The sequence below is a fragment of the Epinephelus lanceolatus genome, chromosome 7 (assembly GCF_041903045.1).
Source record: "Epinephelus lanceolatus isolate andai-2023 chromosome 7, ASM4190304v1, whole genome shotgun sequence".
NCBI lineage: Eukaryota > Metazoa > Chordata > Actinopteri > Perciformes > Serranidae > Epinephelus > Epinephelus lanceolatus.
The window spans coordinates 25,346,508-25,372,939 of NC_135740.1; the positions used below are offsets into that span (position 1 = coordinate 25,346,508).

General features: G+C 41.0%; 3 protein-coding genes across 4 annotated transcripts; 2 read left to right on the forward strand and 1 right to left on the reverse strand.

Moving 5' to 3' along the window:
• The first annotated feature begins 1,976 nt into the window (after nt 1–1,976).
• Nucleotides 1,977–15,003, forward strand: zdhhc5b (zDHHC palmitoyltransferase 5b). 2 transcript variants are annotated; one of them, XM_033632444.2, is made up of 13 exons: nt 1,977–2,114; nt 4,703–6,169; nt 6,741–6,862; nt 7,909–8,066; nt 8,648–8,820; nt 8,947–9,049; nt 9,173–9,264; nt 9,520–9,652; nt 11,972–12,080; nt 12,332–12,438; nt 13,308–14,242; nt 14,338–14,361; nt 14,752–14,871. In XM_033632444.2, exons 2-12 carry the CDS (start codon nt 6,021–6,023, stop codon nt 14,354–14,356), a joined length of 2,100 nt encoding a protein of 699 aa, XP_033488335.1. In that variant the 5' UTR covers nt 1,977–2,114; nt 4,703–6,020; the 3' UTR covers nt 14,357–14,361; nt 14,752–14,871. The 2 variants fall into 2 exon arrangements, with proteins under 2 accessions (XP_033488335.1, XP_033488334.1); XM_033632443.2 differs by lacking the exon at nt 14,338–14,361 and having other exon boundaries at nt 14,752–15,003.
• A 2,043-nt stretch (nt 15,004–17,046) lies between these two features.
• tmx2a (thioredoxin-related transmembrane protein 2a) lies at nt 17,047–22,578 on the reverse strand. The gene is made up of 8 exons (XM_033632445.2): nt 22,288–22,578; nt 22,092–22,152; nt 21,444–21,557; nt 19,911–19,987; nt 19,404–19,510; nt 18,659–18,724; nt 18,441–18,570; nt 17,047–18,355 (listed from the first exon to the last, which is right to left on the reverse strand). Exons 1-8 carry the CDS (start codon nt 22,474–22,476, stop codon nt 18,176–18,178), a joined length of 924 nt encoding a protein of 307 aa, XP_033488336.1. The 5' UTR covers nt 22,477–22,578; the 3' UTR covers nt 17,047–18,175.
• On the forward strand, nt 22,532–26,367 carry pmf1 (polyamine modulated factor 1). Its single transcript, XM_033632448.2, has 5 exons — nt 22,532–22,884; nt 24,296–24,401; nt 24,562–24,662; nt 25,126–25,321; nt 26,192–26,367. Exons 1-5 carry the CDS (start codon nt 22,658–22,660, stop codon nt 26,255–26,257), a joined length of 696 nt encoding a protein of 231 aa, XP_033488339.1. The 5' UTR covers nt 22,532–22,657; the 3' UTR covers nt 26,258–26,367.
• Nucleotides 26,368–26,432: the final 65 nt, after the last annotated feature.

The following is a 26,432-nucleotide window of genomic DNA, read 5'->3' on the forward strand; positions in this document are numbered from 1 at the left end:
AAAAAGGCACAGAAGTTTGATGGAACCATCTCTTTCCAGTTGGAAACAATTGCCAGTATTAAAACCCACAACCCAGACATCTGACTCTATAAGCTCCTTTAAGCAGAGCGATATCTCTTCAGAAGTGGGCAGAGTAGGGATGATTATGAAACAAGTTTTCTTCCTCATTGTTTCAAAATGAGTAATATGTGGAAATGACATGGTAAAATGTAGTGTTGTCAAAAATATTGACTTATCAATACTTACCAAAGGGCATTGGTATGTATTGATAATTATCCACAGCATCAATACACTGGTATCAGCTGTGCTTTTTCACTCCCTCTCATTGTTAATGTTTTGTGTTCTCTGCTACTTACCAAGAAAAATAAATCATTGTCATATCATAGCTTTGTTACATTTATCTTTTAATAAGACATGTATATTGTATGCCCTTGACAGTTGACAGTTTTCCCCTGTGGTATTAAAATATGGTATTGAATATTGATTTTTTTCAAAATATCTAAGAGAGAAAGTCTAGTATTATGTCAACACTAGTAAAGTGACAGTGGTGCCGTTGCAGGGGTGTGGCACCAAATTCTGAGTCTTATGCATGAGTAGTCTCTGTGAGTCCCCCGCCCTTCCTCCCTTGGTCCATGTCTCTCTCACACACCATTTGATTTCTTTTTTTAAAAAATCAGTTTGCTCCTTTCCCTTTCTTTCCTTTCTGTCTTTTCTTTTTTGAAACCCTGTCTTGGAGAAAACATGACAGTGTAAATTTGTGCTCCACCAGCACAAGCAACCACGCACTTGACTCTAGCTGCATTAAGAATGAATCCTAGTGGGGGACGGATTAAACCCCTTTGTGCCCTCAAAGGGCAGGAGGGTCCTCAGAGAGCGTCCACCACTTTTAATACAAATTACAGTCTTTCAACTGATTTATTTCGCCAATTTTAATTTAGTTATGGCAAACTACTGAGAAATAAAACACTTGAAACAAAATCAAACTTCTCATTCCAGGCTTTTCAAGGGTAATCAGTCTTAGTGTCCCCCCCCTCCGTGACGTCCCTGATGATGTGATCAATAGCAGCAGGGTCAACAAGTCTATGTAAACAGTGTACACCAACCTGATATATGATATTGTTAAGTAATGGTTTCTCACTGTTTATCTGTATTAGTATAAAAGATTATAATGCAAGAGTCAATGTAACATATTAACATAATACAGTATAATAAGCATAACACAATAGTTGTATAACATATTAAAACAACTATATAACATAGTATATAATATAACTTAGTGTAGGAAATAACATAAAATGTCGTATAGTACAGCAGTGTGACAGAATAGAATATCAAATATGGTATGGTATCCATAGACTGTAAAAATAAGATGGTATTGTGATGCCCCTCCCACTGTCTTTGAGAATGTTCCAGCCAGCCTCATCAGGCACTTGGCTGACATGGGAGGGTCGTTACCTTGATTAAGCTCACCTGGGCTTCCAGGCTATAAAAGCTGCCTCATGTGTTCATTTGTTGTCTCCCTCCTTCAGCTGACATCCACTGAGCAGCATTGCGTTTGTTTTGCACCTTCAACACTGCCACAACACACCTGACACTGACCATGCATGGCTTTCATAACTGACTTTGCTGACCTATACACTCCATTGATTATTTAAGTTAATTTAGTTTCATAAATTCTGCTTGTTTTGAGGAAATTTCTTGTGTGGGCTCCCTAACTTACTTGTCACATTCACTGAGACAGTTTGTGACAGGTGGTATCATATGGTATACTATAATATATAACAAGGGTAATATTTGTGTATTATTTTAAGATGTATTCCTTTAGCTTTATGTGGTATTAAACATGTATGGAGGTCCTAATGATCGTTTTTTTCTGAGAGTAAATTAAAACTACAATACATGATCATACATACAGGGTTGTTTGAGCCGTTTGTTGAGACCACACCTGCTCGGCCTCTGATTGGCTGCTCACCCCACCTGAGAGTCAACGGACTAGTTCCGGGATTCCGATGTCGGCCTAGCAAGCGAGCTAACTAGTTTGCTAGCGGCTAACTCAAGGAGGACCGTAACGACCCACACCCTACAGGCAAGACAGCTCGCATGCTCGGTATCAGGTATGTCCTGTTTGTTTTACCTGCTTTTCGTGGTGACTGTTTAGCTGAATGTAACTACATTTATCTCGCCAGCCCCCAGTGAAAGCTACTCGGCGAGTGTAAAGCTTCCATGCTAGCCAGGTAATGTTAGCTAACTCTTTTTAGCTGTGGTAAAGGACTGAGCAGTGTCGCAAAAAACTTTCGAGGCTAGGTAAGAGCTAACTGATTACTAAGTATGGATCGCGTTTAAATCAGTCGATAATACACTGAACATTAATACATCGAGATAATACATAGTATATAGTAATACTCTGTTTAAAAAAGTGAAGTGTGTTTTAATGAGGTTCATTGTGGTAACGTGAGTTGCTTTGACTGAGTCCTAGCACTGCCCTGGCCTGTTGTTTAACGCTTGGTCTGTTTCAACGTATGATCCAAATATGACATGATAGTCAATCAAATGATAAAGATTAAAAATGGCATCAGCTGACACACTGGTAATGTGTCACTGTTGCTGGGAACATGGGTTAAATTTGCTCGACCGGCCACTTAACGATGTAAGTTAGCTCCGCGAACCGCAGATTGTTGCGGTGACATGACAGGCTCGACACGGAGATTTTAGGATTAACATCCATTATAGTCGGGGGGATTTGTTGTGGGGCAGATGAGATGATTAACAACAGGCACACCTACACTGTGCCTCGGCCACAGCTCTGTATTTGTTAGCACTGATGATTGTTGAAAAGAGGGGTGTGTCCTAACTATCAGGTTACACTGACACTCCAGATCCGTTTCCAGTGTGTTCACACCACACGGACTACTTTTTTATCCGGCGATGAGGGATATTAATCTGAAGTATGTGTGTGTCAAAGGCGTCTTGGCTCGTCACAGATAGTTGTCCCCGTGGTGTTTTGGCTTTCCAGAAGTGGGGGGAGTTTCATTTGACCACCTGAGGGCATCGAGGGTGACAGCTGTGTATTTAACAACAGCAGGCAGTTGAACAACTCTGTTTATGAGTAATGGTGAGAGATGCACAGGCACACAGAGTAATGCAAGCTTTTTAGGACACTTCAGAGTTGGTTAGTCAGACTGATTGCTGTGAAATCAGGGTGTCACCTCTACTTCTCCTGCCAAACAAAAAAAAGACATGAATTGTTTCATACATTTTATTATAGCGAGTATTAAGTTGTTCATTCTGCTATCATGTGTAAGTCCACAACTATATATGATTTGTTCAATTTCCAAGTATTCTCTTACTAAAAGACTGTGATACCAGTGCCCTCAATACCTTTACCAATACAGCTTGTATCTGATACACTTTTAACTACCAGCTCTGATAGATACAAAACCTTATTACATAAATAGAAAATATACATAAATGTTGGCATTGTACATTACACAGCTGCATTACATTTGCATGATATTATTCAGTGGATATGTTTAAACTTTGTTTTTCAACAATGCTGTGGTTAACGTGTGGTTAGGTGTAGGCACGAAACCACTTCATTATGCCCAGGAAAAGATCATGTTTTGGCTTAAAACACTCAGTTTTGATGTTTTAAAAGCCGCTGGAAATGCGGCAGTGTCTCATTAAAAACAACTTTTTTTCATGGCACAAAGTCAACTTATGTACTATATCACTTTTAAAACTTTGATATGATACATATGAAACAAGCAAATGCAACATATCTGTGGTTTGCTGTAAAGTACAATGCCAACATTTTCTTCTGGGGACTGGGCTCAAATACACCACACTCGACTTCACCACACCACAGACTGTATGGGTTGTAGTAGGGCTGGACAATTTATTGGTATCACATCGATATTATGATATGAGACCAGATATCGTCTTGGATTTTGGATATCATAAAATTGTAGGTGTTGTCTTTTCCTGGTTTTAAAGGCTGCATCACAGTAAAGTGATGTCATTATCTAAACTTACCAGACTGTTCTAACCCATTTGTCATTATATCCATATTACTGGTGATCATTCATCAACAGTCTAACTTTGTAAATATTTTTGTAAAAGCACCAATAGTCAACCCTACAATATTGTTGAAATATCAATATCGAGATATTTGTTAAAAATATTGTAATATTTGATTTTTACGGTGAATGGCTGTGAGAAAAAACATACACGTGTTTCTTTTTACAAGCTCTGGGTACAAAAGGATCAGCACTTAGGTCAACAGTGGTTGTTTTTTTAAATATGCTATACAAATAAAGTTTGACTCGGCTTGACTTGACATTTTGTTTCTTCTTGGCACTGGTTATTTTGGTCAATACCTTCAAGGTATTAAGCACCAATACCCAGCCCTACCCATTACAGTTATTACTTAAAGACCAAAGCACTGTTATTATCTAACCATCAGTCAAAAACCCATAATGTGTAATTTACTGTGACGTATGACAAAGAAAAGTGGCACATCCTTACAACTGAGAAGCTGGAACTATCAAATATTTGGAGTTTTTGCTTGAAATTTGTATTGATTATTGAAATAGCTGGCAGATAATCTAATCAAATACTTGCTTCAAATGTTATCACTGGCAACATTAGTTTTGTCTACTTGGGGTTTGCCCAATGACATTGTAATATCTTTTGTTTTTTACAGGGGCGTCCAGCAGCTGATGCACAGAGCCAGTGGGTGAAAGACGACGGGGGAAAAAGTGAAAAAGGACTAAAATGCATCAGACTACGTAACACCACCAATGCACATGGCTTTGTTTAAGAGATGCAGAATGGGAAAGGAGGTCTATCTGCAGAGAATTTGGAGGCGGGAGAGGTCTCTACACGCAGACCCGGCCAAGTGCGGTGACACCTCGATGACATACACAGGGCTTCTTTTTGGAATGAGTTGATTTTATCCCCATACTTACGCAAAGACTGAAGGCGGGGGTCTCACAAGAACCAGGGGACTCTGCTTGGCTATTTGAGCTATTTTACCTGTACAGGCAAGGCTAGACATCATTTTTTTAAAAACATTTTTTAGCAGCTTTTTGAAAATAAATTCCAGCTGGACCTTTGTTTGACATTGAGCAGCTTCCTGCAACTGGCTTAAAAGTGAATTTGTTTGTTTAGTTGTTTTCCCCCTGCTGACTTAGTTTGAAACGCTGGAACTGTCCCTCCTGCCGCCATCCTCAGTTTCTTCCACCCACCCAGTGCCTAAATAAGCCCTCTCGGGACAATCACAGAAGTCATCAGCAGCTGCTGCGCTCAATCCTCTGCCTGTTCTCCTCTATGTGCTTCTGCTCTCGGCCTGCTGGCTATCCACCCACTACCTCTTTTAATTTTCTGGTCTTTTTCTTTTTATATTCATTTTCTCTGAGAGGCATAAACAGTACTCAAGCACAGTGACGAGCATTAATGTAAACACTGAGTGTCAGGAATGGAGAGAAACCTCGGTTGAGTTTTAGTCGTGAGCGCTTTTGTGTTCATGCACAGTAGTGTTAACGGTTGCACTGGTGCCAGGGAGCAGTAAGATTAGATTTATTTATATTGTTGCACCAAATACAGTTACATTAAAGCCATACAAAAATATTTATGAATTACCTACACATATTTTTGTATCACATTGCTCTTGTGTAGTTTTGCTTTTGTAAGCTTCTATCGAGATTATGCACACAGATTAAATATTTACAGCAAGCTGTACACATGCAAGTAAAGCTGTATATTGCTATATAAAGAATATCCTGTTTTTGAATGAATATATTAGTGCCAGGGGACATTTAGTGTCGGGACACGGAGAATCCTTCATGTTTTCATTCAGTTGCTGCTTTGCATAGTGTGTTCTTTTCCAGTCTGTAGTCATGGCCCCTCCTCCCAAACAAACCCCATATTCACCATTTTGACCTGTAGAGCACACTTTACAGTAGGTAGACGGTAGATATCTACCTCTCTCTGTGTCTTCCTCCCCTCTCTCTCTGTCTCGGATGCCGGGCTTCAGTGGTGGGGGGGTTGGGGGAGGAGTAGGTGTCCCTGCTTCTGCTCCTCCCCGTCCGTTTCGACCCAGCCGATATGTCCCGGTGTCTGCGGCCACCACTTTCCTTGTCGGAGCCACCACCCTCTTTTTCTGCTTCACGTAAGTATCGTGCAAACACACTTACAGAGACTTCAAGGTGCAGAGGGCCTACATGTATGCACAGAGTTTTGCCACTGCTAATAATGATTGTACAAAAACGTCTGTGCTTAAGGCATGTGTAAATATCCCTATGCATTAGAATTTATATGTTCTTTTGTTGATTGTTTAACTTATTTATTCAGAAAAAGTTAACTGAGCAAAATTGCCCTCTTTTCAGCAACACTTGTATTCACACAGTTCCTCACAATTACACCTGTAAGCTCCCAATTTACAATGACAGTCTTGTATTTCTGGCCCCTGAACAGCTTCAGTGGAGCTCTTTGGGAATAAATTGCCTTGCTCAAAGGCCTGTCCACAGTTGTTGATTGAGTATACAATGCTACTTGCTCATTTCTCCCATCTATGTATTGCCAGCAAGTGCAGGGATTCAAGCCTGCTTGTGTAACTTCTACTTGCTGACGTTTCTGTTTGAAATAAACCAAGAATAAAATATGTCACTCTGACGGACTAGTAGTTATGGCAAAATATGTCAAGCTGTAATTTTATTCCCCTCCTTTCTCATGCTGTCCAGATGCCCGTGGTTGTCAGAATCTTTGTCCTCTGTCATTCCCATCTACATTGCCGTGATCTTCCTCTTCACCCTCGCCAACTTCTGTATGGCCACTTTCATGGACCCCGGAGTCTTCCCCAGAGGTAAACACATGTGAACAGCGTTGGTATGCAAGTCTTTGCCCTACAAAGTTAGTAATCAGCAGGCACACAAGGAATCTGTCCCGGCAGAATTCCAACAACACCTCTGCAGATTTTCTGTAGATTAAAAAACAAGACTAGGTCAAAACCCAGTACATCGTTGGCAGCATTGAATCAGTCATGACGTTCGCTTACAAGCACCGGCCCTGCTGTTGCAGTCCAGGCAAAAAATTTGAATTCTAAATACATCTTAAAATGAAGAACTAATAGTTTACATTCATAAATTAGCTGTCTTTTCCTCTTTGCATATGAAGCTGCGAACAACGGCAACATTTAACAAAGATTTTAGCTGACAATGTTCAATGACGAAACAGTTGTCTTATACTAGATGTGTTTTCCCCACATATTCAACATGCTAACACTATTAGCATTAGCCTGTGACATTTCTCCTCGCATGAAATAGCCTAGTGGCAAGCAGACAATTTCTCATTTGAAGCTAGAATAAATCACACACAAGACTTCAAATGCTATTTTTGGAGGGCTTTATTGTCTTTGAAAGTCATTTTTTCCTATCTGTGAAATAACAGGAAATAAAAGCTTTGTTTTCACCAAAGGAAATGGTTAACAGTTAACAAAAATATGCAGGTGCTGACAGTGACATGGGGCGTCACGGCTTTGTCACAGTGAATGAGGAAACTGCAAAACTTGCATCATCAGTCATTCCAACCAATGGCGTAATTTCAACACTCACTTATTAAGAGACATTTTGTGTTTATAAGGCTGTCCTCGTATTCTGCGGTCCAGCCAAAAACATGTTATCTTGAATGAATAGTATGCATCACATTACAAGCAAAAAAAGCTCCTATAACATGTAATGCTTTTAAGTACACAACAGAAATAGTAAGACTGAAAAGAATCCTCAATAATGACCCCAGTCCTTTAGAAATTGGCTGAAATATTTTTTCAGAGAATAACACAATGCAGGGAGACCATGTGATCAGGTTTTATGATGTTGGTACACTCTCAGTGTTTGTGTCTCTTGTGTTCAGCGGAGGAGGATGAGGACAAAGAGGATGATTTCCGTGCTCCGCTCTATAAGACAGTGGAGATCAAAGGGATCCAGGTGCGCATGAAGTGGTGCTCGACCTGCCGCTTCTACCGCCCGCCACGCTGCTCACACTGTTCAGTCTGCGACAACTGTGTGGAGGTACATACGCACGTTATTATGGGCTTGTATTGTGAGTCCTAATTACAAATTCATTTATTTCACAGTGTTATACAAACATGGGTGAAAGTTATACAGGGAAATCAGGTGGAGCAGGGTGACAGTGAGTGATTATCTAGGCTAATTTCTGCTGGTTTTAATACTTTTCCTCAGGTTGTCTTGTATATTTTTCACTTCTTGATTGAATGTCAGTTAAACTTTCACAACACATCCTCGCTGTTGTAATTATTAAAATATTTCAAATTAATGTATCGCAATGTCAGCAGCATCAAGTCTGAAAACACCACTTCCATGAGTTTGTATTATGTATACCTGTGTGTGTGTGTGTTTTAGTTTAATAGCAAGTCCTAATTTCACAGTGAACTTTTATAAACTCCTGTGTGACTTGAAAGCTCAACCTAGATCTGTCCTATTCTTAGTTTTCAGTGAGTGAGTGTGGGAGGTAGACATTGTTTGATGTTGAGGTGTCATAGCTCTTGCTTATCATCATCATTTTCCTCTCTGTCGTATCCTTACTGGTGCTCGCACATTCATGTGTGTCCTCTGACCCTCTGCTCTCTCAGGATTTTGACCACCACTGTCCTTGGGTGAACAACTGTATTGGTCGGAGGAATTATCGCTATTTCTTCCTCTTCCTGCTGTCACTTACCACCCACATTATGAACGTATTTGGCTTTGGCTTGGTTTATGTTCTACACCACCGCCAGCAGCTGGACACGCCCCATTCTGCTGTTACGTATCCTTCACTTGAGACACTGCAGTCGTAAGAATGCAGGAGAAATTATGGGACCTTCTTTTTGAATTTGATTGCATTGTGATTTTTAGTCTGGTTGTCGCAACCTCCTTGACCGTCTCTTCCCAGTATGGCTGTAATGTGTGTGGCTGGTCTGTTTTTTGTCCCAGTTGCTGGCCTGACTGGGTTCCACATAGTGTTGGTTGCCCGCGGTAGAACCACAAATGAACAGGTACGTACAAGAACTGGTTTTGTGCATCAAGTCCTGCTTCGTTTAATTCATGCAGACAGTTCGGATAGATTTGTCAGTTCTGTATTTTTATCATTAATGTACATGGTTTTCCTCTTTCTGTAGGTGACAGGAAAGTTTCGGGGAGGTGTTAACCCTTTCACCAACGGCTGCATAAGGAATATTTCCCATGTGCTGTGCAGCTCCCAGGCCCCCAGGTCAGTCCTCTTCACTCCTCTGTTTACTCCCTTCCTTTAACACTCTGCTCCACACTTATTCTTTTTCCACTGCCTCTGTCTTTCCATCACTCTCTTTCCCCTTCCACTTATCCAGCCTGCTCTCATATTGTTCTCTCTTGTCTGTTTTGTTAACGGAATATTTGAGCGCACATCTTCAGTGTGAGTAGCTGCTGATGTTAAATGCGTGTGTTATTTTGACTAGGATTGAAATGTACATGTGTGTCCCTCTCATAGATACATGGGCCGGTGGCGGAGCCCTCAGGCAGTGGATGTACAGCCACCATTTCTCAGACCGCCCCTCACTGAGGCCCAGCTAGAAGCCAAGGTCCTGGACAACGGCATCCAGAATGACCGACACAGCACCAGGGTGAGCGATACAAAATCAAAATACAAATACAAATCCAACAAACGCACAAAAACAAGCAGTCTGCATGTGGAAGTTCAGATGTAGAAACTTCACAGAGACTCTCAATGATTTTAATGTTAAGCAGGAATTCTTGGTAGATTGTATGCCTGGCTGTACACATTGTAGCTGTGGAATGAGAATGTCCCTTTTATTTATTTACAAAAAAAAGTCACAATGTCTAATAGCTTCTTTGCATATGACGTCATACATCATCGCGCTGTGCAGAGAGCAGACCACTGGAAGCAAAGACCATAAACACTGCACAAGTACCTATGGTCGCGCTGTTTACAGCTCCTCCATCAAATTCAAAAAGACAAAGGCCACTTCAGGTCCTGAAATAAAAGGACACGAAGTGGAGAAGTTTAACAAAAAAAGTCACTGACAAACAGCAACAGATCTGAATCAAAAACGTCCATCTGCAGTCTGGAGGAGTGATGTCAACTAATTTAAAATGTAAACGTTAAAGTTTTGCGTTAAACATGCCTCAAGTTGGATACAGTGCTGTGACAACTTCTCTGTGTTTTTAGCCACGACCAGCATTTTTAACAGTGTTTCACCAGACCTCTGGGAATGGTTGACCCAGCAGGTAGAAAATAGTAGCCAAATTACCTAGTAACATTATCCTGACAGTGGTTTATCCATGTAAAGAGCTAAAATATAAAAGACCATTAAACACCAGCACATTTACTCACCCGGCCAAAAGAAGACAGCAGTTATTTCACTCATGGACCCAACTGCACACAAAATCATTATGGTCCATTAGACTTGCTTTCATGGGCTCGCTGTGTAATGTTAGTAACATTAGGTCGGCAGGATGAGGTTATTTGTATAGATGGTCTTGTCCACACCAAGTAAATTGGTCAAGTTGTGGGAAAAATCACTTTGTTTTGTATGAAATGTATCCGACATGAGTTTAAATTTTCTGAGCATACCTTCTCTATTTTCAGTTCAAGCAGTGTATGGATTTATCACTTCCTGCCCTCCATCTGAATTTTGTGCGTCATAATAGTTGTGTGATAGCAAACAAGCTGTTATTTTCAAATTTTTTTAGGGCTGCACATTAGTCTTTTTTTGTGTGTTTGTTTTTTTTAAATGGTCATTGGGATGTCAACTTGCACAAAGAGCTCATTGAAAAAGGCTCTATTTTGCACTTAACGATTGTTTAAGTTATTTGAAAGAGAGTATCAGTAGAAAACTGTATTTTAACATATAACTGTCATTTTTTTGGTGCCTTTTATGTTTGGTTCAATGTTCATTTTGTTAAATGAAGAATACAGAAGAAATAATTTCCCTTTATTTTTTTAATTCAACAATAATGTGTTGTATTTTAACAGTGCACTGAAAACAGCAGAAAGGCAGAACTGAGTACACCGTAATATGTATTTATTGCAGGCAATATTATCATCATGATATCCAACTTTATTGTGTATTGCATAATTTACTAATATTGCGCTGCCCTACTATTCATATATAGTAAAAGTAATTTTCATGCAAAAAAAAAATTACCAGGTTGTAATTTGAAAAAAACCTCTCACACCATCAAGCCTCAGTGACAGGCGCATAGGATTAAAAACTCCACCCTTGGAAAGAAAACCAAAGAGTCCCACTCACTTTCTATCACTTGAACTCACTTTATAAATGCAATATTTTTGTCTACAAACCCTGATCACGCAAAACTCTATACAGACAAAAATAAGTCAAGGTGAGTGCTTAACACTGTGCAGCATTCTTTGGTTTTCTTTAAGGTGAGGAGCAACGCAGAAAATGTGACCGACTTTGAACAGTCAGTTAATGTATGTTGCAGCTGCTGGCGTGTATACCAGTGCTTTTATAGTCCTGCAAAGGATAGTTAATGTAGACGAAATAACACATCTCTCTCCATGTGGATGATGAAGTCCATGTGTTAGCAGCTGCCTCAGTGGGTGGTGAGACTAAAAATAGTTTGAGTACATAAGTGAGTTTGAAAGTTTATCAGATGCCAGAACCTTGAACAATGGTTCATGAAACAGGACTTTATACCTCAGAAAAGTTGTTATGGCAACAACCGTGCGATCATTGATTGTCCAATGCATTTTGTGTTGGCAGATGGTTTTGCAGCAAACTTTGAGTTCAACTTTTTGGTAGACAGCCCTTTGGGTTTTTTCTTTTTGCTGTAGCCCTCTGTGTCATGCAGTTTCATCATTTATTTTACTGAGTGTGTTTTTGATTCAGTGCTGTGAGTCTGAACACAGCCTGATAGTGTGTGTCTGCTTACATGACTTCTCTGTGTGTCCTATCCAGTCCAAGAGCAGTCTAGATCAGATGGAGAGCCAGTCAGCTGATGCAGAGCCTCCACCTCCTCCAAAGCCGGAGCTTCGTTACCCTGGCCTGCCCCGTGCTGACACAGAGGGTGAGACACACACACACACACACACACACACACACACACACACACACACACACACACACACAAATACATACTGTATGTGAACCCGTGTAGTTGCAGGTATGTCACCTGACATGTCAACATCTGACTGCTGACCATCAAGTCCAGCCTTGGTACTTCAAGTGTTTTCCCTCTTATGTGAGCAGATGACTGTTTGTTTTCTAATCACAACCACACCCTTTTTAAAATGTCACTTTCGGTTTCTTGCCACTCAGAGAGCAGCCTGTTGACTGAAGCTCCACCTACACCGTCAATGTACAAGTACAGACCAGCCTACAACAGCCCAGGAAGGAACCACACTGCCCTCACACACCCCAACAAGGTACGTGTCAGTACACTCTTTCACAGACTTCAAGGCATTGTGTATGAACTAATCACTTAGCATTGTGTAGATACTGTATATTAAGAGAACTGAAGAAACAATCACCTGAGAGTGAAGTTAACCACATATCTTTGCCTGATTGGAAACACAGACACATGTAAGACTGATGTAAATCTAAATATATTCTTTTAAATACACACAACCTTGTTGATTATCACATAGCAAACTTGTTTTAGCATTTATAAGACAAAAAGGGATGTGGTTAAGCTTATTGCACAGAAAAGTGAAGAGAAGAGAACAGAACAGATACAGATTGTTATAACAGATAGTCTGGTGGCTGATTTGCCCTCACCCTTCTAATTTCCTTTGTGGTTAATACCATGCCCCTCTTTTTTTGTTTTTTACTTTGAATTGATCATTCAGTGGCCATCGGTTGATCAGTAAGTCTCAGCTAGTGTCATCTGTGTGTATCCCTTTGGCTGTCTCTGTGTGTTTGAGTGGATCTATCCTTTTCCCTGAGACTGCATTGACTGGAATGTGTAGTTCATGTACCGTATGTATTTGTAATTCCATTTATGTGTTGATACACACAGTCTTTGACATGCAGTGTCAGTGCTTGTTGAAGCCAGTCAATGTTTCCAATCCAGTAGTGTGATGATGGAGTAGAGCACCGGTCAAGCATCCAGTTTCTCCCCACCACTCTTTATTTCTGTTAGAATCTGTAGAGAAATGGTTGTTATTTGGTGCTATGTTATCTGTTCCCGAGGTAACATGGTGATTTTCATCTCTCTTCCCCCTCTTCACTCTTGCCTTCATCTTCATCACACTTTTCCTCCCCCTCTCTACCTTCTGCCTGTTTCTCCTCTCAGATGATCCGTGGGGAGAGTCTTGACTCTCCATCTCCCTCCATCCTCCAGTCCAGCCGTCAGCCTAGCTACCGCTCGGAGCCGAGCAGCCTGGACGGGACCACAGTAGTCGGGGGAGGTGTAGGGGCGCGCAGAGGGGGAGGGGAGAGGGGTGAGGGCCCCGGAGGCCCTGGCGGGACTGCTGGGATGATGACAGGGGGCATGTCAGGTTACTCTCTGACTGGGCGCTCCTACACCTCCTACCCATCCTCTCTGGTTCTGTCCACTGGCGGCTCTCGCTCCTCCAGTCTGCGCTCAGCGCACACGGCACATAACCCGCTGGCCACGCTCCAATCAGAGGGCACCACAGACACCAGCTACAAAAGCCTGGCCAATCAAACGCCTCGGAATGGCAGCCTGTCCTATGACAGCCTTCTGACACCATCCGAGAGCCCAGAGTTCGAGTCAGCTGCTCATGAGCTGTCACCGCAGAAGCCTCGTGCTCCGTTTCCCCCAGCAACTGTAACAGGCCAGCATGAGGTGGTGTCACCCAGTAGCCCGCTGCAGGGCTACACGTCGCCCTTCCTCTCAGCTCAGATCGCCCAGCAGAGGGAGGGGCAGCTGCTCCAGGGCTCTGCCACTTTCTCCTCCCCCCACAGGGCCTACCTTCGTGCCGTCAGCCCGCCCCCTCCTTCCTCCTCTGGGCCTCCTGAGATCCAGCACCTGCTGCAGCATAACCAGGACTCCTCTTCCCGAGCCCCTCGTAACCTCTCCTCCTCATCCTCTTCCCCCGGGGCTCGCTCACTAGAGCCCCCTGTCTCCCCGCCACCTCGCGGCCTCTCCCTTGGCAAGTCCCAGTCTTACATTGGGGAGGCAGGGCCTCAGCACAAGCCTCGGCCCGCAGGAGGAGGCACTGTGCTGGGAGGGGGAGGAGCCGGAGGAGGGCAACAGGCTCCACAGTGAGTAGTGATCCGTCGCCAGATCTGTCAGCCTGCTACTCTTCCTCTTCCTTTCCCTCCTAATTCTCTTCTTCTTCCTCCCTGGTTTGTGTCAGCCCTCCTCTTCCTCCCTGATCTGTGTGAGTCTTCCTTTTCCTCCATGCTTTACAGTCTTTGCTTGTTTAGCGTTTAGTGTTGGAAGTTTTATTGTTTCAGTTGGTGGTCTGTGTGGAATAGTTTCACAAGCATGCCACTATGTGTTTAGCTCTGTGAAAGCATGTCTAACCAAGCTGCTATTTACTTCTGTCCTGTAGCCTTTTCTGTCCTTGTCTTTTTTCTTACTCACCAAGTATAGTTACCAAATGCCTTACAAGATCACTGGCAGAGAAACATGTTGCTGTTTTTGTTTGTTTGTTGTTATTTTTGAAGTAGAACCACTCACCTCCACATTCATGTATCCTCTGTCCTCACCCCTACTCTACTCCCTCACCCCTCCCCTCCCATCCCCTTCCTGATGGCTGTCCAATCAGATCCACCTCTCGCCCAGTCTTGGCCAATCACACCATATCCAAACCAGGGGGCGGAGTGAAGAAGGTGACAGGCGTCGGAGGGACCACTTACGAGATATCGGTTTGAGTGACGGACATCCTTCACGGTCTATCACAAGGAAGCAGGAAAAAGTCATCGGACTACTTCCTCTCCTCACCTGAGCTGGACATTATTCACGCCTGCAGGCTCCTGAAAAATGACTGTTTTCCACTGCAAAGGACTAAAGGAGCAGGCCTGTCTGGTACTCACTTTGTTATGTTTGTAACGCCACTGGCCACTCTCCTCTGCTCGCCTTTCAAAGTTGAACAAAGAGTAAAAGGGGACACTGGTTCATTTTTTTTTTCACAGGATCAAGTTGTCTCCATTTCGCCACTTTGTGAGCCATAGACTGATGTGACTGTATCATCGCGGCTGGGTACAGATATGTCTATAGAACATGCATAGCTATTCAATGATTTGCTGTTTTATTTGGTACATTAGCACACAGAGTATTGACCACCGTGTCCGACACTTAAGGAGAGGATGGCCTTTATCCAGTGGAATTTTAAGAGGGAGGATTTTGGACTGTTGACCAATAGAAACGTCTTCTCCACTGTCTGAACGGACCACACAACCTGTTTATCGATAAGAGTCATGGAGAGTCCAACGTATAAACACAGTATCATTTTAGTTTTATAAATCTTTTTTTTTTAAATATTGTTTTATATAAATGTATAAAATCTTACAGATTATTATTATTGGGTCAACTTGTCAGGTATTGGAGATGATCATGGATGAGGTTGGAAGATGAACTGTGTGTAATATTATTCATGAAAGCGATTTCAAATCAGTTGCCTGTTTGTATTTAATGGCTGCATCAGCCACTCATGAGCTCTTGCTGGAATTTTCATCGTCCAAAGAGAAAGACGATCGTTTGGTGGAAAGCTGAAGTGGCAAATAATTGAGCTTAATTTTTTCTTTTTTCTTTTTTTTTTTTTTTTGGAAAGCCACAAAGAAATTCTGAATCACGATTGCAGCACAAGTATCTTTGTGGAATGTACGCTTGTAATGTTTATGCTAGAGACATTATGCAAAATCTGTTAGTAGCTTTAAGATCATCCTATGTCTTTTTGGTGTTTATTTTTCTTTTCTTTTTTTTTCTGTAATGTTTTTGTCTGTCAATCAATCAGAATGCTAGCAGGACCTTAAACCTTTAACAGACGGCCAGCCAAATAGGGGCAGTGAGGGAAGGGCTTATTTATTTCACCAGACAAGACAACCTTGTAGTTTTGGGCACCATTTCAAACCAGTCTCCACCAGTTCGATTTCTTTCTTTTTTTTTTGGAGAAAAGATGAGAAAGTATGAATATTTTTTATGAAAAAAAAAAAAACTTTATAAATGAAATTGTAAATGTGATATGCCACTGAATAGAATTTCAAGCGGGGACTGGTTTGTATTGGAGACTCTGTCAATTTTTTTGCCTTGAGACCATTCATAGTGAAGCATGCACATTTTTATTTTTTCTATTGGTTCACATTTTTTACACTTTACTGAGGAAAAAAAAAAGTGAGGCAGATTAGATTTTTTTGATTGACTTGCTTGTTTTTTCAAAACTTCTGTAAAAGGTACAGTTATTTTTTTTACTCAGCCATGTTAAGAAAAAAATAATTAGACGAAGGGATGTGTGTATGGGTGTTTGACGATCGGGCATTACGGTTAAGGTTTTATTTATTTTAATTTTTTTCTGTCGAGTCCTACAGCGGTGTTAGCAGTAGAATGTCAAAGCTGGCTGAATGTAGCACGTCTTTGGGGGAGAAGTACACGCTTGAAGCACACAAGTATCATCGTTCAACCCAAGAGACCGTGTTACGAATTTTCAACCCTCCCAGGCTATGTCTTCGGTGTGCATGTGACTTTTGTTTGTCGTGCTGAATGCTTCACTGGCGTGCGTACTTGTGAGAATATTGTCAAAAGCCCACCTGGTTGATGTGTGGGTGGCAACAAGAAAAGAAGCATTACTAATGGCACGGGCAGCCGTCGTACAGAGATAAAGAGAACCTGTGTTACTTTTCTTCCTTTCTGGCCAAGGATGATGGCCGCTGAACAATTTGAAACTATGTGAGTACAGTGAGTATACTTCTATGTGAGATAAAATATTGCTATTGTGGGCTGTGATGAATGGAACGAGTTTCACAAATATCTGTAACGAGTACATTAAAAACATTTCCAAAATGGCCTTATAAAGAGTTTTTAAAAAGATGTCTTCTCAGAATAAAAAGGTCAAACTGATGAAAAATTCAATGTGTTGTGAATCTTTACTTGTCACACTTTTAATTTCAGCTTCACTTTGGTTTTGAAACATGAGACATCAGTAAACACACAAAATACAGGCAGCAAAGGTTTACATGCAGTGATGAGATGTGGCTGAAAAACAATCATTACAAAAAAAGGCATTTTTCCCCCTCAAATAACTTAATAAATGTAATAAAATGTCCCCACGTCATCGCTTAGCTTATGCATAGCTGCGTCCACACCATACGGCATCATACCCACTCAGACCAGAGAAATGTGGTCTAGCTTTTTTGGGTATTTATTCGCCACAGTAAAGACATAGTGTAGAGATGACATCTAGTAGTGGTCAAACCTATTTTCCTCTTTTCATTCCATAATGTTTTGCAATAATGTAAGGCATGGCAATGTCAGAAGAAAAGAAAGACTTGGGGCCCCTCTCTGAATCATGACTGATGCTAGAATGGGTGGTCTGGAGGGACAAGTCCCGCCATACTGTGCTGTGATTGGCTAGAACACAAAATGTTGAAAAAACACAAATGACAAAGACTGCTCCACATCCAGGGGTCTATGGACAGTTGAGGAACGCTGACAGGGGGCTAACGGGCCTGGACACGGATTCTGCTGATCCCCTGCTCTCCCCCTGGTTCTCTGGTGGAGGAGCAGAGCACAGCCTGGATCACTGGGGCTTGCTGGAGGCTTTACCGGGGCTGAAGAGGAAAGCGTGTTGGAGGCTCCATATCCAGGGGTGCATGGACACTGGAGGACAGCAAGCAATGGGCACCTGGTGTGCGCACAGACCCCTGGCTTGACTCTCAGTTGCCTGGCTCTATCCCACAGCCCCTAAGCAGCCTCCGGCAGGCCCCACTGACCCACCCTGATCTGCTCTTATGCCAGAGAACCAGAGAGAGGGCGGGAAGTCGGCGAGGTCTGTGCCGACTGTGGTGAGCCCTCTGTCAGGTTTCCACCAGAGTCCATATACCCCTGGATGTGGAGCTGTGGACTCAACGCTTATTGCTGAGATGCAATGACATTAGAAAAAGCTTTGCGTCTGCAGTCAAAATCCTTTCTGACGGTCCTTTCCCCATCCCTCGGACCATCCATTCTAGCATCAACCCTGAATCATCCTCTCCACTTCACTGGTCTTTCTTGCTCTCTGTGGGCTGCTCCGGGTTGTTGGTTTCAGGCTCGAGCTCGTCGCTGCCCTCCTCTGGCTGAGTGTAGTTCTGCTCCCCTTCTTTCAAAGCACGACTTTTGTTCAGCTTCTTGTATTTTTGGAAGAGCTCGTTGAGGTTAAACTCTCGGATAATGTTCTCCTGGGGACGAAATAGGCCACATGTTAGCATCTGTGTGTGAATGTGACAGAACGTGCTCCGTGTGTCGGTTACAGACAAGACTTACGTCATTGAAGGTCCAAGACACTGCTCTGCCTTTATTGTCCACCATCGGACGTCTCATAAGTTCGCGCCCTCCTTGGAAAAGCACCAGTGTGGGCAGCTGCTTAGCCAGAGGAGAGGTACTCACCTTGTACCTGTTCAAAGACAATTCATGGGACGGTCAACACCTGTGCTAAAATTAATGTTGCAATATTAAAGATGAGTGCAGAGAAAATGACTGACCTCTCTGAAACCTCTCCATAGCGTCCAATGTCCACCTTCCCAAACCTGAGTCCAGCACAGTTGTACCTATGATATGCAAAGAGACAAACAAGACATTTAGGCCAGTCTTGGACAAATGCCTAACATGTAGGGTTTTTTTTGGGAGGGCATTTGACATTTGAGGGCTTAAACGTAGCAGTTAACCTAACCATGTGATTGGTAGTACTGAAGGAAACATTCAATGCATCTTAAAATTAATTTACAGCTCATTTTGATCAAAATCTAACTTAAAAAAAGTCATATTTGGACAGAAATACAGCATCAAATACGGAAGGTTAATAAGCCAAAACAAAACACACAGCAGAAGTCTTGTTGTGTCTGTCTAACCTACATTGAGCAGTGTCTGCAGCTGGTATCAAATAAATATAATTATATTTATATTTATATTTCATATCAAAGACCATGATTTTAGAATGAATGTAGAACAGATAGGAACTATTAAAATACTATTATAGCCTTTATAAAATGCATTGCTACAAAGTAAACAAATATCACGGTTGCTTATTTAAGTAAAAATGTGAGTGGTGATTTGTGTGGTTATAGTCAAAAGTGTGTATTCGTTTAGTATTTTTTCCTTAACACAGCTCATCTGTTTTTACCATAAGTGACTAATTAACTTGCTTGAGGGCCAGAGGAAAGCCTGACTGAGACCGTGTAGGCCTCAGTATCTTGCGTACTGGAGAGTCTATTTTTACTTATCTCTTACTTGAGTGAAAGGTCGGCAAAGACGGGAGCGAAGGACTGGCACTCAGAGGACCAGTTGGCGTAGAATTCAACAATCCAGGTGATACGACTGTCACTCTGCAGCTCCTCCTAATGAGTCAATAACAGAAATTAGATTACATGGGTGTAGATCTCTGACATATATATCTACTCACCTGCAGGACTGGGGCATCATCATTTAGGAAGATGTAATAATTTACTATTTCAATTTCAGATGTCTGACATTCAATTTATATAATACAATATTAATTGGCATATTGCTATTGCTTACAAGTTTGATAGCACTGTCCAAAATGCAAATGTTCTTGAATATATCAATACTTGATAAACCCATTATGATTCCCACCAGTTATGTTGTTTCAAAGCTTTAACTGAACATATCAGTAGCCTGAGGGACCACTGTACATCCAAATGACCGTCTTACATCATAAAGGTATTTACAAGCATTCAAACAACTGCAATTCAGCGTAGTCTGTAGTGTAACACTCACATCTATGGTCTTGTCGCTGAAGTACTTTATGTACTCGGGGCCCATGTAGAGTGGTGGCTTACAGGTCATGACGAACGCTGGAGACAAGGCATAGATAAACACTGATAAGTTTACCTTACAGTGGTTCCCAGTGGATGAAAACAATGGCTAAATGTAAGGTTTACATTTTCTGAAGAGGGCTCCAGTGTGAAAGAGGCAGGCGTGTTAATTACAAGCAACATCATCAGGACCATGAATGAAGTACTTGATATGATATGAGATGAATCAGGGAAACTAATAACCTGCAGGAGTGCTAAGTGTTACAAACAGTAAAAAGTGATATTCATTGTGCAATGTAAATGATAGCATGTAATCTTACAACAGAATAAGAACATGTGGAAACACTAGAAATAATTTCCAAATACTGAAAGTATACCAAGACCTAGTGTAGGTGTAGGTATTATTAGGCTGTATATAAAATAAGTATTTAGTGAGTATTTTTTTATTTTGTTAGATGATGAGAAACTACTCTAAATATGTCACACAAACACTTCAAAGTAACGCCAGACTGTTTCTGCTTCTGAAGTAAAGAGTGGAAAAGTAGTTAATGAGGATTTTCTATCTGACTGAAATGATGCATTCATAATCACGGGAGCCACCTGACAATGCAGGGATTATTTTTCTAACAAAGGACAAGCTTTCGTTTTTATTTCCAATCATCATCACACACAGGAGTCTGATCTAATTCTGAGCTGCAGTGATGGAATCAGAGTCACACTGTCAGATATACACAGATAAAATAAACTCTGCACAATTAAAATTAAAATAAAATCATCATTCTGTGTTAAGTGTCATAAACAATCTCTCAGTTAGTTAAAAGTTCTTATGTAAAATCAGACAGGACATAGAAAATCCGGAACAATAAAATGATCTGAGAGATCTGACTGGTCATTTATCAGGGAGTTAACAGGATGTGCTCTGATCCTCTGAAGTTTACTTGCTCTGTTGCAGGTTAGCTGTTTAGCATAAGTTAGCACGTTGATTTATCCCAGTAAAATATGAACCAGCTTCATAGTACTATTCCCTCGCGAACCCCAAATCCTTCGTATTAAAGGCATCTGTTTAGAGGGTTTCCTGCAATGTTTTAATGTGTAATTTGTCTGAAATAAGCACCACCTTCACTAACATTACTAAAATGAATACACATTTATAAAATAAAACCTTAACATTCCTCTATTTGATACTGCAAATACCATTTACTTGATAAGTTTGTCTATTGTTTTGGCTTTCACCTACGAATAAAATTGACTTCAAGACCATGTGATATGGATCTGTCTCTGTGCAACAGTTACCCTGCATCTATCATGGTGTTGCTTAACATGAAAAGGCACATTTTAATTGCACCACTGTGAGGTGGAGGTGATGGGCTAATGTAACACCAATGTAATGTGACCTTCTTGATGAAAGACAGTTCTCCACAAATGGACCTTCCCATGAGTCAAATTTCATTGTGAGAGGGAAAGTATTTGTAACAAGGGTTATAAGGTCACTAACCAACACACAATGCAAGGTAAAGGATGCCGAGCCGAATGTCCAGCCTGAAGAAGAGGATGACGTTGGCCACTTTACTGAACAGGAACAAGTTGCCCATGTGCTGCTCCAGTGTGACTGAGAAACAGAGAGAAAAAGAAGATGGGGGGAAAACAATGAACGCAGCACAGGAAAGACCTTGACGCTGTTGATACAAGGTCACAGGATGGCAAGATTACACTACCACTGTAATGTTTACACAACAAAGCAAAGTTTTTAGTAAAGTACTTCCTGGATGTGGCCTGCTGCAGGGCTTCTCATTAGGTCTCAGGTTAAGGATTTAAAACAGTTACTCATTAGGTCGCAAATACCTGTTTGGTTGAAGTTTAACAGTCAGGACACAGATATCTTGTCCTTGTTGTTAGATACAAAGTTAAACTAAGTTATATGTCTACAGTTCATGTTAAATATTTGGTTTAATTAGGGGATAGATTTGCCATATTCCTCTATATATCCTGGTGGTTCCCTGCTCCCAAATTGAGCATCACCTTCTTATAATGGCCATATCTGATAATGTGAAGTGTTTACAGTGTAAACAAGCACTTACAATAGTATGACATCAGTTGGTTTACATATATACAAGTGTGTGTGTGTGTGTGTGTGTGTACTTACTTGCTCTCCTGTTCTTCATCATCACTATTGCACTGAGGAACATGAGAATCTCCACCTCTCTCTACAAAAACAAAAAGATAAAACATAAAACAACTTTGTAATGAGTGATTAAATTCGCTAACTCATCTCACAGCAGCTAATTTGACCCCACCATATTTAGCAGGCAGCAACGCAACACTACCCCCACCATGCTCACCCAGTCAAAGTCGCAGGAGTTCCCGTCCTCCCGCTGGGTCGCCAGGTGCTCGCACAAACCGGGAGCCTTTCGGACCAGCAGGAAGGCGACGGTCATGAGGACCGAGGTGATATAATACGGCTTCAGCAGCCATTTGTAAATCTGCGGTAAGTGGTACAAGAAAGTAAAGAGTCCTGTGATGAGCCCCATGCTGACAGAGACAACTGTCAACCTCGAGAGGTTTGAGGAGGAATGACAGCTGGACTAACTGATTGGACGACTGGTTCGAGCTGCGCATGCGCCAAACAACGCGGATATGATGTTTTCTGGGCGCTGCGGCTGGCCGTAGATTTGGCGGGTACTGCAAAACGTAAACAGAAGCCGCTGAGAAATGGAGGAAAGCAAAGTAGCAACACAAAAGGAGGCTGTAGATAACACATGCGTTAAAGACTCAACTGAAAACCAGATAAATGACGCTACAGGAGAAGTTTCCTCACAGGTGTCAAACACTGGATCGGTGTGTAAGCCGTCCGAGGACACGGAAGCTCGGTTTAACAGACTGAAGTTGTTCGACAAAGTGATGCAGAAGAGCCTGGAGAAGCTCATCGAAACTGCCAGGTAATATATCCTTTCTGATAATGGTGGAAATCCGTTGCAAAAACGACAGTTAAAGCCGTGTATGCAGTTGTTCAGATTTGTAGCTCACGTGTTATAGACCCTCATTACTGTAAATGACAATGTGATGAACTCGCACCAGAAGCTGAAATTGTGATGAGCTGAAGGCAGCTACGCCCATTTTTAAAGATTCATACATTATTCCCATGGTCTAAGACAGGCCAAAAATATGAGTAAACATGAACAACTCTCTCCCAAATTCAGAAACTAGAGTGCTAAAACTCAATTGTATGATGACATCAAGTATAAAGTCTGAAGCTTCTCCATAGTCAGTGAATTGGGAAATATGTTTTGAGAGCAACCAGGGAAGTATTCTGTGTATATGGGTAAATTTTCTGTTTCAGAATTAAAGCACTACTTCAAAATCATTTGGATCATTTGGATCTAAAAAGGAAAAGCTCCTGACTTTATACCTGATGACATCATAAGTTGAGACTTGGATTCTGGCTTTGAGAGAGAGTAGTTCATGTTTACATATATTGATTGAACATCCCTAGCCCAAAGAAATAACATATTGGAATTTTTAATTTTGGTGGTGTTCCCCTTAAAAAAGTTCTGAACTCAAGATTCAAACAAGCGAACATGAAATGGAGATAAGCTACAAAAGCAGTGTGTGAGTGTGGTTCTGTGGTCACAGCTGGTGTGAAGGATTGGGATCTGAGTATTGTAAATGATGCTTATTACTGTGCAGCATTCATTGACACATCTATCATAGGAAGTGCCCAAAGGAGACCTAATATAAATGTTGTTTACCGTTAACATGAATTACTGAAAAGAAGTAGGACTATATTTTTTAGAGATAACGACCTAATGATAACTGCCTTATTTTTTTACAATAATGATTTCTTTTCATAAAACACAATAGTTTTTCTTGGGCTGCCACAAAGGATTATTTTCATATTTGTTGTTTTCATTTTTATGTTTGTTTGTGTTTGTTTGTTTGTTTGTTTGTTTTAATATATTAATAGATAGATTGAGATATGAGAAGTAAAAAAAACAAAGGAAAAAGTGAAACATGCCCAGAGTCCAAGAGAACAAGGACACCGTAATGGTACTTCTTTTGTCCAGCTAACAGTCAAGCACCCAAATATATTTGATTTATATAATATAACAAAGAAAATTCTCATATTTAAGAGGCGGTAAACAGTAAATATTTGGCATTTTCTTTTGATAAATGACCTCACAAGCACTCCTTAAGCAAATCTGTTGTTATCAATAATTTTTCTGTTGATCAACTTACAGGTTAAATCAACTAATCATTTCAGTTTAAGTTCAGAGAACTGAGAAAAACCATGATGTATTGGGAAAAGCCACACGTTGCTGCACGTTTGATTGACATGGCTTTCTTTTACAGTTTTAACAGATTCGCCAGCACCTACGGCCCGCTGTACAAGAAAAACCCTGAGAAGATCGTGAGCATTCACAAGCAGTTCATTGAGGAGTTGCAGAGGACTATACAGGTGTGCAGCACAGCATATTAATACTACATATGAAAACAAACAACAAATGGAAGCTCTGCTCCCTTGTTGTTTGTATCATATATGTGAATGCAGTATTTACTTGTCTACCTGCTTCTATTTTTACCTGTTCACATTAATGCTTGTGTCTGTGTATGTAAAGGAGGACATCAGCAGATTGATTGAAGAAGGCCGGTTAGAGTTAAAACTGAATGAGCTGGACAAACTGGAACGTGCTGCCAAGAACAGTGCAGACCCTGCATGGTCAGTTAATAGAATTTCTTCTTCTCTGTAAATTATTATTATTTATAACAAAGAGCAAGTAATAAGCAGAAAGTTAATTTTGGCATAAAAAATAACTTACTCCAACCATGTCTCATTTGATGAATGAAATTGTGTTGAATGGAAACTGTTGTTGCTCAGATATTTAACTAAAAAATATTTAAAGAGTGAATTTCCACCATTCTTCAAAGTAGATACACAAAGATGGACACAGGGCAATGCTGTCTGCAGATCTTGAGGAACAGTATATCAATGATTTGCCCCAGTATTGTTGTGTTAATCAATATGGAACATTTTTGTATACACTGTCTCACTATTGGACCTGTAATACAGGTGCATTGCATTCTTTTATTGCACCATGCATCGCCACTGTAATATTTCCATTTTGCTACATGATTACAGTATAAAACATTTTCATCCTTAACCCTCTCTCTTGTTCCGTTAGGCGGCCGAGTGGGGTTCCTGAGCAGGACTTTTGCAGCTTTTTGATGCCATACTATCAAAAGCAGGAGGCCTACATGCGACAGGAGCTGAAAAAGATTCAAGCAGAGAATGCTGCTCTGGCACAGAAGGTTCAGGCTGGTAGAGAGAGTGTTGCTCAGACTGAACATCGTATTTCTGCCGCCGTTGATGAGTGGAAGGTGAGAGAAACAGACACTCTAAGACATTAGAGCTGCACAGAATAACATTAAAAAAATCATATTCGAAATAATTATTTTTATATTCGCAAAAGGGGTAATGTGTAAGTAATGCTTGAGTCTTTATTTTAAAATGTACTTATGACATTAGAAGTCTCAAATTATGTAATAGCTGCGTGACTGAACCATATTTGTCAAAATCTGCATTTTACTTCCCAGGTAAGTAACTTTAAAGGCCCAGTGTGTGGGATTTAAGGGGATATATGCATATGCATAATTTGGCTCCCGGTAAAAAAAAAAAAACCTCCTGAATGCCTGAATTAGAAAAATGGTGAGCACACACTAACATGTGGTGAATGAGCCATCCGTCTCTGACATGCCAATTAGCACTGGAAAAACACTAATTTCAAATGTTAAAATGCTTTATTTAATGTTTTTACTGGTTTTAATCACCTAACCTGTTTGTTTTGGAGAGGAGGTGATCTCTGCAGATAATGCGGGTCCCCGTAAAAACCTCCTGAGCAATAAACACTGAAGAAATTTCAACCAGTAGAAGTTTCAGCTGGTTGCAGTCTGCAATACTCACTGCTAGATGTCACTAAATCCCCCTAAATCTTAGACACTGACTGAACCTGTAATATATTGTAAATGGATGTGATGTTTCTTAATTAAAAAAAAATAAAGAAGAAAAACATGGTATCTGCATTAGTACAGTTTGAAGGAGGCCACTGTCTGACAGCTGTTGCCGATGGACACAATATCCTGGTGTCCTGGTGCACTTTGACATAAGTAGAAATATAAAATAGAAGTTTGCCTTGAGTGTTAACAGTTTTGTATGTTTTTTTCCTCTCTCTCTCTCCCACATACTTTTAGGCATCTGTCATAGAGTTCGAAAGACTGGCATCTTCTCTCTGCCCTGTCAATGTCCTTGATGTGTGATCTTCAAATTATTTGTCCTGGAGATATATCCACTAACTTAACTGTACATATTGATTTTGTATCCAACGTGTGTTTGTCTAAGAATAAACTTTAAATTTTGGAAATAAAAAGTTATTTGTGACCTCAGTGATTATATCCGTATGGGCCAATATACACCAATCATTATGGTAATGTG

What these genes read in the sequence shown, in the direction of transcription:
- zdhhc5b (XM_033632443.2), top strand. Translation starts at nt 6,021, where the DNA reads ATGCCGGGCTTCAGTGGTGGGGGGGTTGGGGGAGGAGTAGGTGTCCCT. An exon ending in ACCCTCTTTTTCTGCTTCAC is followed by an intron (nt 6,170 to 6,740) that starts GTAAGTATCGTG and finishes CATGCTGTCCAG; the next exon opens with ATGCCCGTGGTTGTCAGAAT. An exon ending in ATGACCGACACAGCACCAGG is followed by an intron (nt 9,653 to 11,971) that starts GTGAGCGATACA and finishes TGTCCTATCCAG; the next exon opens with TCCAAGAGCAGTCTAGATCA.
- tmx2a (XM_033632445.2), bottom strand. Translation starts at nt 22,476, where the DNA reads ATGGGGCTCATCACAGGACTCTTTACTTTCTTGTACCACTTACCGCAG. An exon ending in TATGGAGAGGTTTCAGAGAG is followed by an intron (nt 18,571 to 18,658) that starts GTCAGTCATTTT and finishes GTCTTTGAACAG; the next exon opens with GTACAAGGTGAGTACCTCTC. An exon ending in TGTCTTGGACCTTCAATGAC is followed by an intron (nt 18,356 to 18,440) that starts GTAAGTCTTGTC and finishes TTTCGTCCCCAG; the next exon opens with GAGAACATTATCCGAGAGTT.
- pmf1 (XM_033632448.2), top strand. Translation starts at nt 22,658, where the DNA reads ATGGAGGAAAGCAAAGTAGCAACACAAAAGGAGGCTGTAGATAACACA. An exon ending in AACAGTGCAGACCCTGCATG is followed by an intron (nt 24,663 to 25,125) that starts GTCAGTTAATAG and finishes TTGTTCCGTTAG; the next exon opens with GCGGCCGAGTGGGGTTCCTG. An exon ending in CCGCCGTTGATGAGTGGAAG is followed by an intron (nt 25,322 to 26,191) that starts GTGAGAGAAACA and finishes ACATACTTTTAG; the next exon opens with GCATCTGTCATAGAGTTCGA.